The sequence below is a fragment of the Pseudophryne corroboree genome, chromosome 11 (assembly GCF_028390025.1).
Source record: "Pseudophryne corroboree isolate aPseCor3 chromosome 11, aPseCor3.hap2, whole genome shotgun sequence".
NCBI lineage: Eukaryota > Metazoa > Chordata > Amphibia > Anura > Myobatrachidae > Pseudophryne > Pseudophryne corroboree.
The window spans coordinates 235,427,722-235,447,529 of NC_086454.1; the positions used below are offsets into that span (position 1 = coordinate 235,427,722).

The 19,808-nt window shown below is 44.6% G+C and overlaps 1 protein-coding gene across 2 annotated transcripts in view; it reads right to left on the reverse strand.

The window, feature by feature from the left end:
- Window positions 1-599: 599 nt before the first annotated feature.
- CHD9 (chromodomain helicase DNA binding protein 9) overlaps window positions 600-19,808 on the reverse strand; it is a 575,583-nt gene continuing 556,374 nt past the window's right edge. For both annotated transcript variants that reach the window (XM_063945309.1, XM_063945308.1), the window contains exons 36-39: window positions 5,199-5,417; window positions 4,780-4,908; window positions 3,939-4,043; window positions 600-2,420 (exon numbers count right to left, since the gene is read on the reverse strand). In XM_063945309.1, coding sequence (XP_063801379.1) covers window positions 1,554-2,420; window positions 3,939-4,043; window positions 4,780-4,908; window positions 5,199-5,417 — 1,320 coding nt within the window. In that variant the 3' untranslated portion in view covers window positions 600-1,553. The remainder of the gene's footprint in view (window positions 2,421-3,938; window positions 4,044-4,779; window positions 4,909-5,198; window positions 5,418-19,808) is intronic.

Below are 19,808 nucleotides of genomic sequence, written 5' to 3' on the forward strand. Positions count from 1 at the left end.
GCTTGTAGCGTGGCGAGCGCAGCGAGCCCGCAAGGGGCTCATTTGCGCTCGCCACACTGTCGGTAAGCCGGCGGTCGGGCTCCCGGCGCGGTATGCTGGTCGCCGGGAGCCCGACCGCCGGCATATCGTAGTGAACCCAAAAAAAAGAACACCAAAGACAAGACAGTAGAATGCTGCACTACCTGAGGTTGTATCTTCTATACTTTAAGTGATAACTGTGGTTATTAAGGAGGCAACACGAGTACGCTGGCACCCACACATGTACACTGAGGATCAAACACTGACTCCGAACAAGAATCCATCAGTTTTAGTGCTGGTGGGGTCTTATCTGCATTGTGAATTTCACTTTCTTTTTTAAATGACTTCTTTATACCAGTGACATAACTGGCACCAAGAGCATTATCTGAGGCAAAACTGCGTACACTGCTGTACAGGACACACTGCAAATTATCTGTTTAGCCAACATTCCCTCTAGACTCTGCACATTACTCTCGTAATATCAAAAGGGAAAATATCATCAAAATAATTGTAACTATTTGCATTTAATTAATGGTGTTATGTAAATAGATGGACAGCTTGGTTTAAAAAAAGATGGTAAATTTGCAAAATATAATATATTTTTTATTTTCTCATTCATGGCATGACGTTAGCTATGGTCACTTTACAGTTCTCGTCTCTCCCTTTATGGCGATCACTTTACTCTGTAACTGAACAATGTGTGGGTTTATATAATCCATAATTAGCAGATAGTGCTATAAGTTTGAGCAGGCCATAGGCATTCGGCAGCATCTAACCTTTGTGCTTTCATTAAGGGGAGGCAGAAACAAGGCTCTTTTAGAGTCAAAGTGTATATTCCAGATTAATAATATGTAAATAAATATCCATAATGCTCATTTTTGCTGTACCAGTAGACTAAATGCTGCTATCATAACTTACAAAAACAAACAAAAAAATAATAATTAAAATACAATTTTCATGATAATTTCCCTTTAAGGTGAAATAAAAACAGGGCTGCCAAAACATTTTCACAACATTCGTAAACTGCCCAAAATTATTGCTAAATTCTGTAAATGAAACTCATGAAGAAATTGTAAAAACTAAAAGGTAGAAATGAAAACCACAATATACTTAGAGGATTCTGTGTTTCACTGCAAATATATTATTTATATACGGCTCTTACAGAGCAAGGCTGCCTTTATCTTTTTTTTTTTTTCTTTTTTTAATTTTTCCATAAAATTACCCCAGACTTCCCTCAAACAAAATTAATGCCTTTTGCTATAATCTTCTTACAGCACGGTGTGTATTTTTGTTTTTTTTATATTACATTACAAGTTTATCTCTGTGAGAGTATTACATGCAAAACGTTTTCATAAAACGCCCTTTGCATTTTCAGAACAAATGCTAAAATGTCCACCTGTTCTGGAAAATCATTTGATGCATTTGTAACACAGATATTTACAATTAAAATAATTGTAGGCAGAAGGAGGTTCCAAAAAAAATAAAAAATAATAATAAAGTTTTCGAATATAATTTAAGTGCAGGTTCTGTAAGGGTTAGTCCTCCTCCGAAGAGTCTGAGTCTTCAGATGAAGACGACGAGGGACTATTTGATCCTGATGAAGGGTCTGCCTTCTCAGAACCTTCGTCTGTGCTGTTTTCGTTTTGAGAGGCAACCTCATTCCCAGCTTTTCCTTCCAGACTGGGAGCAGGAGTCGGTTCTGCTGTGGAATCTGGAGCCTGAACTGGGCCATTGCCTTTTTTAGTATTTTGTACATCGAAAACATTAGGCTGGGACACAGCTGGGATGTGAAGATTAAGGCCTGGAGTGAGGAGCATCCCTGGGTAGATTATATTGGGTAACAACAGTGGGTTGAGCGATAAGGAGCCTGCTCGCAGTGCAGTTCCCATTGATGTGGAAGGAGGGCTAGAGTTTTGCTTGGGTTTGTCACTGGCAGGAGATATCGTCCTCTCGCTGTTGTTCTCAGTTTCTTTGCAGTCATTTGTGCAGTTCTTCTCTTTCCCCTCAGGACAAGGGTCTGAAGACTTATTCAACAGGTTTCCCATACCCAACAGATTGGGTAATCCAGCCATACCGGACAACAACATAGGGAACATGGCGGCCATGTTTTTTGCATCCCCACCAGATGCTGAGAGTCCTGCAGGTAAACCAATTAATCCAGCTGTCAACTGTAGAGATTGGAGGCTCTGGAAGTTCTGCTGTAGTGCTTGGTAGCTGGCTAGATCCATACCTGGGATCAGGCCATTTGCTATCAGTGAGGTCACATTCCCAGAGCTGCCTGCAGATGTGGCAGCTGCGGCTTTGGCAATCTCACTTTTCGGCCTCCTCCCTCTTCTGCTCACTTCCTCACGCACCACAGGGCCAGTCAAGATGCGATCAAACATGCTATCTGGGAGAAAACCCTGTAGGCAAACAAAAACAAAACTGTACGATTATTTTACTTGCAACAGATCAATGTAGTTCAACTATTATTATCACTATTAGCTGCGAATCTTGAAATTAATGTATTTAATGCTGTGTATAAAACCCATTAAAAACGGTTGCAGCAACTGAACTGGAAAGTTAGTTGTCCTTGTACCCCTATGTCCCCATGGTTACATATCTATGCCGACAGCCATACCCACCACAAAGTAGCAAAGATGAATCCCAGAATGCTAAAATGGAGCTGAAGTAACTTTACCGGCCGTATCTAAAATAGTTAATCATCATCCACGGTATGTAGTTATGTGACCGGTGGCGCAACAAAGCCACAAATGGCTTCCATGTGCTCGCCCCCCCCCCCCACCAGCATTCTGCGGCAGGGATCCCGGCGTCAAGATGCTGACCGCCAGTAGCACAGCCCCAACCCACATGTATAACATATAAACACATCTAAGTTAATGTTTCAGGGGTGCACAGTAAGTACTGAAATTATTTGTGATAATGAAAGTGCAAAGGAATTTTTCAGAGTGGAGTAAAGGTGGGCCATATAACAATTTATTTATTTGTTTTAGAGGCCTTTCAAATGACCTTGAACCCAGAAGCTGGGAACAGATCTGCTGCAAAAGTGGCTGGTTAGTCACTCTGGGCAGAAGTCATGCACTGTGCTCACCCCAACATAAGAAATAGCTACCAACAGTATCAAAATGGGAAAGTATCATGTTAAAGAGTTCTGACACTGCCAGGAACCTCTCACCCTAAAGCATCTAATAACAAAGAACAGTAGCTTTGCATAGAGGTGAATAAAAAGGGATGTAGTTATGTGACCGGCGGTCGGTAGACAGGCGCTCACTATACCAACGCCGGGATCCCAAGCGATTGACAGCCCAAAAATCGACAGGGACTATTCTCACTCGTGGGTGTCCACAACACCCATAGAGTGGGAATAGAACCTGTGGTGAGCGCAGCGAGCCCGCAAGGGGCTCTGTTGCGCTTGTTCCCCCCCCCCACCGGCAATCAAAAGCTCGGGATCCTAGCATCTGTATGGTGACCGGCTGGATCCCAAATGCTGGTCACCTGAACCCAACCCGAATATAAGGTTATCATCATCTGTCATGGCACAGAAACAATTCCATATACATATACAATTCCATATACATTTGCTAATGTTTATTTTTACACTGCATAAAACTTAAGGTGCATACACACGGTGAGATTCGCTCTAACCCCGTAAGAAAAAATCTCATCGTGTGTACACACCTTAAGTGTTTAGTGGCCAGTGTCACCCATAACAGTAGGGTGATGGCTCAGAGGAACAGAACCACCGCTGTTACTCTAAACATGATACCTACATTTCTCCAGGTTGTGCTGTTTTCAGAATGCTGGAGATAATTGAAGCATTCTATATGTACCATATGCAGCTCCACACATTTTTGTAGATAGAATACCTTCCCATTCATAAAGCCATTGCAACTACGAAGCTCTAACAGATTTGTACTCACAGATTGCTTTACAACATCTCCCCACTCGGGGGCCACTCCGTATTCTGGATTTTCCTTCAGAAAGCGACACAGGTCTTTCAGAGGAGGAGCAAATGCACCCCCAACCTAAACACAAGCAGAGACCGTTATCGCATGTACTATAAGTGTCAAGACTTCCACTACACAGGCTGATAGGATGAGCTACGGAGTTTATTAATGATCAATTGGCAAACACAGTTTACTCAATAAATACAGATCGAGCTACTGCCAAATCCCAAGATCCTGTGTTGGCAAGGAGTGTTCTAGAGCAGTCAACCTACCATGACAGGCCTAACTTAAAGTAAGGCGTAAATCCAGCTAAAGAGTACACATTTGCACATAGACAGAAATTTGCTGTGATGTAAAGGCTGCAATTGCAGATTTTTCTTGTTTTTAAAACAGGTCTTGCACGTAGCACACAAATAGTGGACAGCTATATTTCAACAATATTATTTATTTCTTACTATTTATTTGAGTCCTGTTGGTAAAAGAGCGCTACACAAATAAAAATTATTATTATTATTTACAGTTTAGCGAAGATGCACCCTCTCATAACCTAATATATACAATGCAAACTGAAATAGAAACTAACCATTATTAGATCCATGTCAGCATGCTTTGCCTGAGATGATGCAAGATAGTAGGCCTAGTTCTATAAGGAGGAAATACAGTAGCTATAGTGGCACTATACTGTACACAGGAACATGCTCACATCTCCTTGAGGACAGTGAAAATGTACATCTGTGCAGCTACTCAGCAAAGCTGTGTATAGTTATTGTTTACGCTATTTACAGTATAAACTGGCTTGGTCCAAGCTACTTGCCTTCCTGGCATTTCTCTTGTTGATCAGCTGAACACGCTCCTCTCCTGTAAGGCTGTTCACATCCAGCTTGTTGGGATTCCTGCAGCGGTGCCGTTTCTGCTTAGGCCTACCTTCATGAAGCTGCATCCTCTGTATACAGACATGAATGATTAATAAATCAAGGCTAATACCATCGTTTACTGCTCTCTCAGAGCTGCACATTCAGTCTTACAGTTTGAAATATTAGGCTACCCGCTTTATCTCTCTCCTCATTTGAATTAAAGCCAATGCACTTAAGGAGCTATCAAGCAAAGGAGGAAAAAAAAGAGAAATTGATTGGCGTATTACAAACAATGATAAACCATATTAATAGAATTCTGTGTTCTATGATATCTACCCATGAAATAATATGACAAAATGCTGCTTTTGAAGACTCTTACAGGGATAAATGCACCCAGATCTTCCACATAATTGGGGTGCGCTTTTAGCCAGCTCTCTAGATCCTTCCTTTTTGGGGCATCATCTCCCGCAAGCCTTGTGCCATCCTTTAAGTTAATGACCGATACAGGGCTGTCTGCATCCAATGCTCGTTGGGGGCCCAAGTGCACCTGGGGGCATGTTGCAGGCTGTGGCAGGGAGGGAGAGGCAATTGGGTTGACCTGGAACACAAACATAATATTACCATTAATTTCAGCACTAACCAAGTCACACAAAGAACAGAAGGAAATCACAAAACTGATGGCCATCTCGGGTTCAACAATGATTTTCAGGAAAAGGATTAATGAGACTATAAAAATGCCTGTTTCTCACACATCTGCTGGGGGACACTGGAACCTTAGGGCCTTCTCAAACCTATTGACATTGTGTGGAAAATGTTTACATTTGTAGGTCTTTGGGAAGAAATAGAAAGAACCCTAGATGGCCGCATGGCACAGCCAGTCAGGATCCTGGTGGAGTTTGCTCTCACACTTTGAAGGACAGGACTGAAATAATCCATTTAGCAATTGTGTGTGTGGTTGCTGCCCAACCGCTATTATGTGCATCCCATAACACTAAGAGGTGCTTTGTCTTTTCAAAACTAGCAGTCCTCTCCAGACACATTTTAAGGGCCCTGACAAAATCTTAAAAAATAAAAATAAAATCTAAATTCTGTTATTATGTTCATAGCATCTGTAAAGCACATTGGGGGGTATTCAATTGTTTGAAAAGTAATTTAGGAGTCTGTTTCTTCTTATCTAATAGACAGGAAAAAACAAATACCAAACTGACTTTTCAAACAATTGAATTCCATCCATTGAGTTCTGTTGTAGAACAGCACTATCTAAATAAAATGATATTATATTGAGATAACATATACGCTCCTAACACAGACTAGGGTTTTTTCTTCTTGTTTTCTTGAAGCTATCTCTTTAGCTAAAGGCTGTATCATACTGGGAGGAGACTTTAATGTCGTTCTCAAACCTTACATTGATGGGGTCTAAAACCAGTGAACCTAACTTCTCAAGTTAGACAATCCCAAAGTTACTGCTTTATTGAAGTCTCACTATATGCATGATTCCTTGAGGATGCTCTACCCTACAGCCCGTGAGTACTCGCACTACTCAGCCGTCCACAGGGATTTCTCTTTCACAGACATGCTCTTGTTAGATCACTCTACTATCCCTGTTCTCTGCACCCTAGACATCTCTCCTGTCTCTTGGTTAGACCACTCTGCGGTTTCCTTGGATATCAAATTCCACTGTTTTCTAGCACACAAGCATGGATTGCATTTTGATGACTTGATTTTAAGTAAAACAGATGCCTTAATCACAATTTTCAGGCAATTCAGGAATTCCAGACTCACAATGACCCTGACCAAACTTCTCATGCCACTAACTGGGATGTCCTCAAGGCAACTATGCAAGGTAAGTTTATTCAGATCTCTACTTCCAGAAAATTTGCTGAGCTGGCATCGCTTGAATTGCGAATTGCCAACCAAGTGTCACCGATATCCCAGACACAAGTTCCTTCACCAACTTCAGCTCTTTGAAAGCCAACTTAGCAGCTCCTCTCCTCTAGGGCTACTCGTACTCTCCGTTGTTTCTAACACCGCTACTATGAATTAGGAGACAAAGAAGATTCCATTCTAGCACAGAAGCTAAGGTGCAAATGCAACACAGAAGCTCACATGCAATGCGACACAAACAGGATTCTCAAAGACCCGCAGGCCATCGCACATAGATTTTGTGCGTTCTGCACCTCTCTCTACAATATCGTGCTACTATAAATACTGTAGTGCAGCAATCTGAGAGTACCTCTCATTTTGTGGGTTGCCCTGCCTCTCTTCCTCACAGCTACTGTCCCTGAACAAGTCCATCATTCCTGAGGAACTAGATGCTGCCATAAAATCCCTTAAAGCCTCGATTGCACCAGGCCACGACTGCTTTACAACCTCCAGTCTGCCCTGTATCCCATGCGCCTTAACCTATATTAGGCGATTCTTCTAGGCGGTAAATCCGATGGAGCTGAGATTGTGGATATCCACAAGGAAGGTTGTTACCCCCTCCTCCGGTACGAGCTATAGGCCGATCGCTCTTTTCAATGTAGATCTTAAAAGTTTAGCAAAAATCCTTGCCTCTAGATTAGCAGCCACGATCACCACGTTGATACACCCTGATCAAGTATGATTTATCCTCATACATCTTTCCCTTTTTACTTCATTTGGCACAAAATGCTTAGCATGGCTAAGACACACCACCACGAGTAGCAAAGAGATGGGTTCCCAATTTTTTTTTTTGCCTCAAAAAAAATTGTATAAAAAGTAGATTAAAGTAGCATAACCTAAGAAAAATCACAAGGCGGAGCTAAATCGCAGATTAAACTGCATGGCTAATTTATCCATACAGCTAAATTGGGCAAAGGTGTATGTGGACACATCTGTAGGTCGCCAGGATAATACCCGCAAAGTCATTGATCTTATCCATCTAGCTAATGAGAGGTCGCTGGCAGTGGCTTTGATGCAGAAAAGGCATTTGATAGCCTTTGGTTTTCGTGGGCATTTCCTTATTATACTTTAATCCCTTGGCCTCAGTCCATCACCACCTCTCCTTTCGCTATCCACAACAGCATTAGACAGGCCTGCCCTCTGTCTCCTCTCCTCTTTACCCTGATTATGGAACCTCTTGCCGCCAGACTACGTCTAAACTCGGTGATAACTGGAATTCAAATTGGTCCTACTGATCATGAACTGGCTTTATACGCCAATGACATTCTCATCATGGTCACAAACCCTCTTTTATCACTTCCTCCCGTATTATTGAAATAACACAATTATGGAAGCCAGTCTAAACTTCAAAATAAACACAGGTACTCCCACTAAATATTCACCCCTCTATGCTCCAAACCCTTAAGTCCTCATTTAGTTTCTCTTCCACTTTGAAATATCTGGGTACTCATCTCATACCATCCTATGGCTCCCTCTTTTCTACAAATTTTTCACCGCTGCTCACAATATATTTTAAGAGAAACCTGACCTTGCCACTTCATCTCTTGGATCGGACGTGAACACTGTTAAAATGAATATCCTTCCTTGCTTCCTTTACCGCTGTCAAACTCTCCCCGTTCGTATTCCTTTTCTACTCCTGACTCATCTCCAGTGTAATGTCATGAGATTCATCTGGCAGGCCGGAAACCCAGACTGCGTTTCTGCATTCTGTGCAAACAGAGGTCTAGGATTGCCCTGTTTTCAAATTATTATTTAGCCACCATTCTTTCTGTCCTGGCCCATGCTGACCCACACCTTCCATTATGAGTAAATTTAGAAGCTGCTTCCATAGGCTTTCACTCCCCTATTCCCTTTCTTGGATTCCACCAGACCAAAGGCTCCCTCTTTCCAGACTGCCTCCCATCCTTCGATTCACCTTATTCTATCTATCTATCTATCTATCTATCTATCTATCGAGGATTATTGCACCAGGGTGTTTGGATTGCTTGATAACCTCCCTCTTCTGTCCCCTCTCTTGAACAGCAGCGCTTTTCCTCCTCAGCCAGGATCTCAAAGCCTTTCATCCCTGGATCAGGCACAATGTCAAACTCTTCCAGGATCTCTCCCCTTTAGCCTTATTTCCCAAGCTTGCCACCTTCCAGGATAGGTTTGGCCTTTTTTCTAAATGTTTCTACCAATAGTAACATAGTAACATAGTATCTGAGGTTGAAAAAAGACAATTGTCCATCGAGTTCAACCTATTTGTGGTGTCCTATGCATGATGATTTGACTAAAATTTCTGACTGATGCTGCTGTCAGCCATTGCATTTTATCCCTATTTATAGTAACTATAATGCATGACTATGCACCATACCCCTGGATATCCTTTTCCAATAGGAATTTATCTAACCCATTCTTAAAGGTGTTGACAGATTCCGCCATTACAACTCCCTCGGGCAGGGAATTCCAAACACGTATTGTCCTTACCGTGAAAAAGCCTTTACGCCGTATTGTGCGGAATCTCCTCTCCTCTAACCTGAGCGAGTGTCCACGAGTCCTCTGTGTTGATCTAACCAAAAACAGGTCCCGCGCAAGCTCTGTGTATTGTCCCCTTATATATTTGTAGATGTTGATCATATCCCCTCTAAGTCTCCGCTTTTGCAATGTAAACATGCCTAGTCTTTCAAGCCTTTCCTTGTATTCCATCGTCTCCATGCCCTTAATTAGTTTGGTCGCCCTCCTCTGTACCTTTTCAAGCTCCAGGATATCCTTTTTGTAGTATGGTGCCCAGAACTGTACACAGTATTCAAGGTGTGGCCTCACTAGTGATTTATATAACGGGAGTATAATACTCTCGTCCCTAGCATTAATACCCCGTTTTATGCATGCTAATATCTTATTAGCCTTCTTTGCTGCAGTCCTACTTTGGATACTACTTCTTAGCTTGCTATCTATGAGGACACCTAAGTCCTTTTCCAGTACAGAATCCCCTAATTTTACCCCATTTAGTAGGTAGGTGTAATTTTTGTTCTTGTTACCACAGTGCATTACCTTACACTTGTCTGTGTTGAAGCGCATTCTCCATTTGGCTGCCCAAGCTTCTAATTTAACTAAGTCGTTCTGAAGAGACTCGGCATCCTCCTCTGTATTTATAGCCTTACATAATTTGGTATCATCTGCAAAAATTGACACCATGCTCTCTAGACCTTCTGTTAGGTCGTTAATGAAAATATTGAACAATAGCGGTCCTAATACTGAGCCTTGCGGCACACCACTTAGCACTTCAGTCCAAGTTGAAAAAGATCCATTAACCACAACGCGCTGCTTCCTATTATCTAACCAGTTTTTGACCCAAGTGCATATTGTGCTTCCTATCCCTGATTCTTGTAGCTTGTATATAAGTCTCATGTGTGGTACAGTATCGAACGCTTTGGCAAAGTCTAAAAAGATTACATCCACGTCTTTACCCTGATCTAGGTTTGCGCTTACTGTTTCATAAAAGCCAAGTAAGTTGGTTTGACAGGATCTGTCCTTCATAAACCCATGTTGATTCCTTTTAATGACCTTATTGGTTTCAAGGAACTTCTGAATACTATCTCTTAGAATACCTTCCAATACTTTCCCCACTATAGATGTAAGACTAACTGGTCTATAATTACCTGGTTCAGCTTTACTTCCCTTTTTGAATATAGGCACTACTTCCGCTATACGCCAGTCTTTGGGAACCATACCTGATATAACTGAATCCTCAAAGATCAAAGATAGCGGTTTTGCCAGTTCAGAGTGAAGCTCCATTAGAACCCTTGGATGAATACCATCGGGCCCTGGTGATTTATTAATCTTTAAATGTTTTAATCGGTCACAGACTACTTCCTCGCTTAAATAAGTACCTATCAGTGTGATATTGTCATTATTGAGATTGTGTGTCAGTCCCTGAATTGGGTCCTCTCTAGTGAATACTGTTGAAAAAAACCCCATTTAGTGTGTCCGCTATGTCATTATCATTTTTGCTTAAGACTCCCAACTTGTCTTTCAAAGGGCCTATACTCTCCTTTTTTAATCTCTTGCTATTAATGTATTTAAAGAATTTTTTGGGATTCGCTTTGCTTTCCTTTGCTACTAGTTTTTCAGTTTCTACTTTAGCCGCTCTTATTTCCTTTTTGCAATTTTTGTTACATTCCTTATAGTGCTGAAATGACTGCATCCCCGTCAGATTTGTATTTTTTAAATGCTCGCCTTTTCTTGCCCATAAGTTCCTTAATCTTTTTGTTAAGCCACATCGGTTTATGATTTTTATTCCCTTTTTTGCTACTCATAGGAATATATTTGAGTGTATTTTTAGCTAGCAGGAATTTTAGTACCTCCCATTTCTCCGTAGTATTTTTTCCTAAAAACAAACCTTCCCATTCAATATCCCTGAAAAATACCCTCATCATTTCAAAGATGGCTTTGCTAAAGTTTAAAGTCCTAGTTGAGCCAGTATAGGGCTGTTTGTAGAAACTGATATTGAATGTGACCATATTGTGGTCGCTGTTTCCTATGGGTTCCCCTACTATAATACCCGATACCAAATCCTGATTGTTTGTTAATACCAGGTCTAAGATTGCATTGTACCTAGTTGGTTCCTCAATTAGTTGGACTAGGTAGTTATCATTTAGTGTGTTTAAAAACATACTGCCCCTAGCAGTATCACATGAATCGTTTTTCCAGTTTATCTCTGGATAGTTAAAATCTCCCATCACTACTATGTCTCCTACTCCTGCTGCTTTTTCAATTTGCTTTAGTAACAATTCATCATCAGATGCGTTGATACCAGGCGGCCTATAGCATACACCCAATACTAACTTTTTTGTTCCTTTTTCCCCGCATGCAATTTCTACCCATAATGTCTCAACAGTGTCTACAGTCCCCTCCTGAAGATCTTCCCATATATTAGGTTTTAAAAACGGCTTAACGTACAGACACACCCCTCCACCCTTTTTATTTAGTCTGTCTCTCCTAAACAGTGTATAGCCCTCTAGATTGACTGTCCAATCATGAGATTCATCCCACCAAGTTTCAGTAATGCCTATAATATCATACTGTTTGCTTGCTGCAAGTATTTCTAGTTCACCCTTTTTACCAGTAATGCTTCTGGCGTTTACATACATACAACTAAGATAAGTATTTTCCCTTGCGTTAGGGACATCTTTCATCTTATGTGGCAAGGATGACCTGTAATCGTCATTGGTTAGTGCTTTGGTAAAATCCCTTTTAGTACCCATGTTAGTAACCTTACTGCCTGCTCTTACCCTCCCCCCAACTTCTCCCCCATTTCGTTTACTACCGCCGTCCCCACTATTCTCACTGCATGACCCGTAGTTTCTAGCTAAACCCTCCCCCCAGGCTCCTAGTTTAAAATCTCCTCCAACCTTCTAACCATCCTTCCCCCCAGCACCGCTGCCCCCTCCTCAGTCAGGTGCAATCCGTCACGACAAAAGAGATGGCGCCTGACTGAGAAGTCCGCCCAGTGTTCCAGGAACACAAACCCCTCTTTCCTGCACCAATCCCTAAGCCACACATTTACCTCCCTAATCTCCCTCTGCCTCCCTGGACTAGCGCGTGGCACGGGTAATAATTCCGAGAATATTACCTTAGATGTCCTTGCCTTCAGTTTCTTTCCTAAGTCCCTATAGTCTTTCTTAAGGACATCCCACCTTCCGCTAACTTTGTCATTGGTGCCAACGTGCACCAAGACCGCCGGGTCTTTGCCAGCCCCTCCCAACAATCTATCTACCCGGTCCGCGATGTGCCGTACCCGAGCACCCGGGAGACAACAGACTGTACGGCGATCACGGTCCCGGTAGCAGATTGCCCTATCTGCCTTCCTGATGATAGAATCCCCTACCACCACCATTTGACTAGGTACCTCTCTATCTTTTATCCCAACCGCGCCAGAGGGACCGCACCTCTGGATGCTAGAGGGAGCAGTCTCCTCCGGCACCGTCATTTCTTTACTATCATCCTCCGATTCTTCGTCCAATCAGGCAAATTTGTTCGGGTTTGATAGTTCGGAGATGTCGTGCCTCCCCCTCTTTTTCTTCCTTCTAACTGTGACCCAACTGGCTACCTGATCATCATCCTCTTCTACCAGTGACCCCTCCCGCAAATACCTTCAGCTTTGTCAGTTCTATTCAACCCAATTCGGCTCCACAATATACTCCCTTAGAAACATTTTGTATTTGACGCAAGAACTCCTGTGGCCTCATATCTCTCTAATGGCCTATTGATTTCTCATAATTAACCTTTAAGGAGGCCCATGAACTGGCCTGGGAGAGAGAGAAAGGGTGGATCTGTCACTGGAGACTGGGAAAGCATTAGGCAAAATGCTGCCTAGTCTTCTATATGCATAAGAATGAAAGAAAACACAGACAAAACGCATGTATCTAGTGCCTTCCCATCTGCATGCTATTTTCCCTTCTTCCTCAAGCAACTACTGAAAGGAGTTGTGGGGAGGAGGTAACCCCTTGTGACACTGGAGGTTATGTTTGATAATCCAGAGATTTTGGCTAGTCGTACATCGCCTTCCTCACTGGTATTATCATGCCGCAATGCCCTACTTTCTCCCTTTTGCCTAGATGCATTCCTGACATACATAAACATATACAGCAGCTAATCATACATGTCCTTATTGCCGCAAACTGCACTATTTCTGCGAACTGGAGACACCCTAGTGGTACCCAGCCTCTCCCTACCCAATTAAATCCCAAAAATAAGATTTTACTTACCGGTAAATCTATTTCTCGTAGTCCGTAGTGGATGCTGGGGACTCCGTAAGGACCATGGGGAATAGATGGGCTCCGCAGGAGACAGGGCACATTAAGAAAGAATTAGGACTACTGGTGTGCTCTGGCTCCTCCCTCTATGTCCCTCCTCCAGACCTCAGTTAAGGAAACTGTGCCCGGAAGAGCTGACAGTACAAGGAAAGGATTTTGGAATCCAGGGTAAGACTCATACCAGCCACACCAATCACACCGTATAACTCGTGATAAACTTACCCAGTTAACAGTATGAACAACAACAGAGCATCAGACAAACCTGATGCAACCATAACATAACCCTTATTTAAGCAATAACTATATACAAGTATTGCAAAAGAAGTCCGCACTTGGGACGGGCGCCCAGCATCCACTACGGACTACGAGAAATAGATTTACCGGTAAGTAAAATCTTATTTTCTCTAACGTCCTAGTGGATGCTGGGGACTCCGTAAGGACTATGGGGAATATACCAAAGCAGCCAAACGGGCGGGAGAGTGCGGATGACTCTGCAGCACCGAAAGAGCAAACTCAAGGTCCTCCTCAGCCAGGGTATCAAACTTGTAGAACTTTGCAAAGGTGTTTGAACCCGACCAAGTAGCTGCTCGGCAAAGCTGTAATGCCGAAACCCCTCGGGCAGCCGCCCAAGAAGAGCCCACCTTCCTTGTGGAATGGGCTTTTACTGATTTTGGATGCGGCAATCCAGCCGCAGAATGAGCCTGCTGAATCGTGTTACCGATCCAGCGAGCAATAGTTTTCTTTGAAGCAGGAGCACCCAGCTTGTTGGATGCATACAGGGTAAACAGCGAGGCAGTTTTCCTGACTCCAGCCATTCTGGCTACATAAATCTTCAAAGCCCTGACTACATCTAGTAACTTGGAATCCTCCAAGTCACGAGTAGCCGCAGGCACCACAATAGGTTGGTTCAAATGAAAGGATGACACCACCTTCGGCAGAAATTTCGGACGAGTCCGTAACTCTGCCCTATCCATATGGAAAACCAGATAGGGGCTTTTACATGACAAAGCCGCCAATTCAGACACACGCCTAGCCGAAGCTAAGGCCAATAGCATGACCATTTTCCACGTGAGATATTTTAACTCCACGGTCTTAAGCGGCTCAAACCAGTGAGATTTCAGGAAACTCAACACCACGTTAAGATCCCAAGGTGCCACTGGTGGCACAAAAGGGGGCTGAATATGCAGCACTCCCTTTACAAACGTCTGAACTTCAGGAAGAGAAGCCAGTTCCTTTTGAAAGAAAATGGATAGGGCTGAAATCTCGACCTTAATGGACCCTAATTTTAAGCCCATAGTCACTCCCGCCTGTAGGAAGTGAAGGAAACGGCCCTGTTGGAATTCCTCTGTAGGGGCCATCCTGGCCTCACACCAATCAACATATTTTCGCCATATACGGTGATAATGCTTTGCTGTCACGTCCTTCCTAGCCTTTATCAGCGTAGGTATAACCTCATCCGTAATGCCTTTTTCTGCTAGGATCCGGCGTTCAACCGCCATGCCGTCAAACGCAGTCGCGGTAAGTCTTGGAACAGACAGGGCCCCTGTTGCTACAGATCCTGTCTGCGAGGCAGAGGCCATGGGTCCTCTGTGAGCATTTCTAGCAGTTCCGGATACCAAGCCCTTCTTGGCCAATCCGGAACATTGTTCTCACTCCTCTTTTTCTTAGCACCTTGTGTATGAGAGGAAGAGGAGGAAACGCATAAACCGACTGGAACACCCACGGTGTCACTAGTGCGTCCACAGCTGTCGCCTGAGGGTCTCTTGACCTGGCGCAATACCTTTGTAGGTTTTTGTTGAGGCGGGAAGCCGTCTTGTCCACCTGTGGCAGTTCCCATCGATTTGTAATCTGTGTGAAGACTTCTTGATGAAGTCCCCACTCTCCCGGGTGGAGGTCGTGCCTGCTGAGGAAGTCTGCTTCCCAGTTGTCCACTCCCGGAATGAACACTGCTGACAGTGCTTGCACGTGATTCTCCGCCCAGCGAAGAATTCTGGTGGCTTCTGCCATTGCCACCCAGCTTCTTGTGCCGCCCTGGCGGTTTACATGAGCCACTGCGGTGATGTTGTCTGACTGAATCAGCACCGGTTGGTTGCGAAGCAGAGGCTCCGCTTGACTCAGGGCGTTGTATATGGCCCTTAGTTCCGGGATATTGATGTGCAGACAAGTCTCTTGACTTGACCACAGCCCCTGGAAGTTTCTTCCCTGAGTGACTGCCCCCCACCCTCGGAGGATTGCATCAGTGGTCACCAGGACCCAGTCCTGTATGCCGAACCTGCGGCCCTCGAGAAGGTGAGCACTCTGCAGCCACCACAGAAGAGACACCCTGGCCCTGGGGGATAGGGTGATCAGCCGATGCATCTGAAGATGCGATCCGGACCACTTGTCCAACAGATCCCACTGAAAGGACCTCGCATGGAACCTGCCGAAGGGAATGGCTTCGTATGATGCCACCATCTTTCCCAGGACTCGCGTGCATAGATGCACCGACACCTGTTTTGTTTTTAAGAGGTCTCTGACCAGAGTCACGAGCTCCTGGGCCTTCTCCTCCGGGAGAAACACCTTCTTCTGGTCTGTGTCCAGAATCATGCCCAGGAAGGGCAGACTCGTCGTAGGAATCAGCTGCAACTTTGGAATATTCAGAATCCAGCCGTGCTGTTGTAACACCTCCCGAGAGTGTGCTACGCTGATCAGCAACTGCTCTCTGGACCTCGCCTTTATGAGGAGATCGTCCAAGTATGGGATAATTGTAACTCCTTGCTTTCGCAGAAGCACCATCATTTCTGCCATTATCTTGGTAAATATTCTCGGTGCCGTGGACAGACCAAACAGCAACGTCTGGAATTGGTAATGACAGTCCTGTACCACAAATCTGAGGTACTCCTGATGAGGTGGATAAATGGGGACATGCAGGTAAGCATCCTTTATGTCCAGAGACACCATAAAATCCCCCTCTTCCAGGCTTGCAATGACCGCCCTGAGCGATTCCATCTTGAACTTGAACCTTTTCAGGTAAATGTTCAGGGATTTTAAATTCAATATGGGTCTGACCGAACCGTCCGGTTTCGGAACCACAAACATTGTGGAATAGTAACCCCTTCCCTGTTGAGGGAGGGGAACCTTTACCACCACCTGCTGGAGATATAATTTGTGAATTGCCGCTAACACTACTTCCCTTTCTATGGGGGAAGCTGGCAGGGCCGATTTGAGGTAACGGTGAGGGGGCATCACTTCGAATTCCAGCTTGTATCCCTGAGACACAATCTGTATAGCCCAGGGATCCACCCGTGAGCGAACCCACTGGTGGCTGAAATTTCGGAGACGCGCCCCCACCACTCCTGGCTCCACCTGTGGAGCCCCAGCGTCATGCAGTGGATTTAGTGGAAGCCGGGGAGGACTTCTGTTCCTGGGAACTAGCTGTATTGTGCAGCTTCTTTCCTCTACCCCTGCCTCTGGCAAGAAAGGATGCACCTCTGACTTTCTTGCCTCTTTGTGATCGAAAGGACTGCATTTGGTAATACGGTGCTTTCTTAGGTTGTGAGGGAATATATGGCAAAAAATTTGACTTCCCAGCTATAGCTGTGGAAACTAGGTCCGAGAGACCGTCCCCAAACAATTCCTCACCCTTATAAGGTAAAACCTCCATGTGCTTTTCTGAGCATCACCTGTCCATTGCCGAGTCCACAGGACCCTTCTGGCAGAAATTGACATTGCATTTATTCTAGAGCCCAGTAGGCAAATGTCTCTCTGGGCATCCCTCATGTATAGGACAGCGTCTTTTATATGCCCCAGGGTCAGCAATATAGTATCCTTGTCCAAGGTATCAAGCTCCTCAGACAGAGTATCTGTCCATGCTGCTACAGCACTACACATCCAGGCCGACGCAATTGCCGACCTTAGTAGGGTACCTGAATGTGTATAAACGGACTTCAGGATACCTTCCTGCTTTCTATCCGCAGGATCTTTTAGGGCGGCCGTATCCTGTGACGGCAGGGCTACCTTCTTAGATAAACGTGTCAAAGCTTTGTCTATCCTAGGGGAGGATTCCCAGCGTAACCTGTCCGTTGGCTGGAAAGGATACGCCATAAGTAACCGTTTGGAAATCTGCATTTTCCTGTCAGGAGAATCCTAAGCTTTTTCACATAACTCATTTAACTCATGTGAAGGGGGAAAAGTCACTTCTTGCCTTTTCTCCCCAAACATATAAACCCTCTTGGCAGGGACAGGGTTTTCCTCTGAGATGTGCAATACATCCTTCATTGCTATAATCATGTAGCGGATGGCTTTAGCCATTTTAGGCTGCAACTTTGCATCATCGCCACTGGAGTCAGAATCCGTGTCGATATCCGTGTCAACAATTTGGGATAGTGGGCGCTTCTGAGACCCTGACGGCCTCTGCGCTGTAGGATCAGGCATGGGTTGGGACCCTGACTATCCCAAGGCATCCGCTTTATCCAACCTTTTATGCAAGGAGTTTACATTATCATTTAACACCTTCCACATATCCATCCAATCAGGTGTCGGCGCCATCGGCGGAGACACCACATTCATCTGCACCTGCTCTGCGTCCACATAGCCTTCCTCATCAAACATGTCGACACAAGCGTACCGACACACCACACACACATGGGATGCTCTATTTGAGGACAGAACCCCCACAAGGCCTTTTGGAGAGACAGAGAGAGAGTATGCCAGCACACACCCCAGCGCTACATGACCCAGGAATTACAAAGTAACTTAGTGTTTACCCAGTAGCTGCTGTATATACTGATATTGCGCTAAATTTATGTGCCCCCCCCCTCTCTTTTTACCCTCTTTCTACCGTGAATCTGCAGGGGAGAGCCTGGGGAGCTTCCTCTCTGCGGAGCTGTGGAGAGAAAATGGCGCTGGTGAGTGCTGAGGAAGAAGCCCCGCCCCCTCAGCGGCGGGCTTCTGTCCCGCGATTTTGTGTAAAATAATGGCGGGGGCTCATGCATATATACAGTGCCCAACTGTATATATGCCCTTTTATGCCAAGAGGTACTTAATTGCTGCCCAGGGCGCCCCCCCCCCCCCTGTGCCCTGCACCCTACAGTGACCGGAGTGTGTGGGTTTGATGTGGGAGCAATGGCGCACAGCTGCAGTGCTGTGCGCTACCTCATATGAAGACTGGAGTCTTCTGCTGCCGCTTTTGACGTCTTCTTGCTTCACACGCCGGCTTCTGGCTCTGCGAGGGGGGCGGCGGCGCGGCTCCGGGATCGGACAACCAAGGGTGCGTTCCTGTGTTCGATCCCTCTGGAGCTAATGGTGTCCAGTAGCCTAAGAAGCATGACCTATCCGCAGTTAGTAGGTCTGCTTCTCTCCCCTCAGTCCCACGTAGCAGAGAGCCTGTTGCCAGCAGATCTCTCTGAAAATAAAAAATCCTAACAAAATACTTTCTTATTAGCAAGCTCAGGAGAGCTCACTAAAGTGCACCCAGCTCGGCCGGGCACAGATTCTAACTGAGGTCTGGAGGAGGGACATAGAGGGAGGAGCCAGTGCACACCAGTAGTCCTAATTCTTTCTTAAAGTGCCCTGTCTCCTGCGGAGCCCGTCTATTCCCCATGGTCCTTACGGAGTCCCCAGCATCCACTAGGATGTTAGAGAAACAATCAACTTGAATACATATCCAGCATTCTGCATGAGCGACCTTACAATTTTACTACTATCTGGGCCCCATGGCTTTCTTACAGTGAATCTTCCTCATCCTCAAGCTGATTTTAGGTACATTATCCCTCCCCTGACTTGCCTGCAGTTCTTCCCTACACTACATCTCATTTTCTCCTTCTCCCCATCTCAGCTCCCCCACCTTACCTTACTAACATTTCTATCTCACAACACTTCTGCAATTTGCATGATTTTAATTTTTCTTCTCCACCATCTCTTTCTTCCTCTGCTCGTCCATTCAAATACGACTTCCCTTTATATGTTTTTATTTTACGAAGATGCTTTTTTCGCCACTGTTTTTTTTACGGTTATCTGGAGGCTAGCTCGGTAAAACTCACCCCAGAGCCAGAAAGTTAATCAGGTTCCAACAACTGAGGCTGATATAAGGCCAGCAGCAACCTAAGCAGTCGGATGCGTCTTAGATACGATTAATCAAGGTTATTCGTTTGACATTGGTTTGTCAGAGTTTAGGCCTTGAAATGTTCTGTTATCATTTTGGAACTGCCTTATTAACACAGGATGAAGTCAGAACTGGTCTAAGGGAGGCCCCAGTAGAAATAACAATATACTTTATGAGGCCATTTTCAACT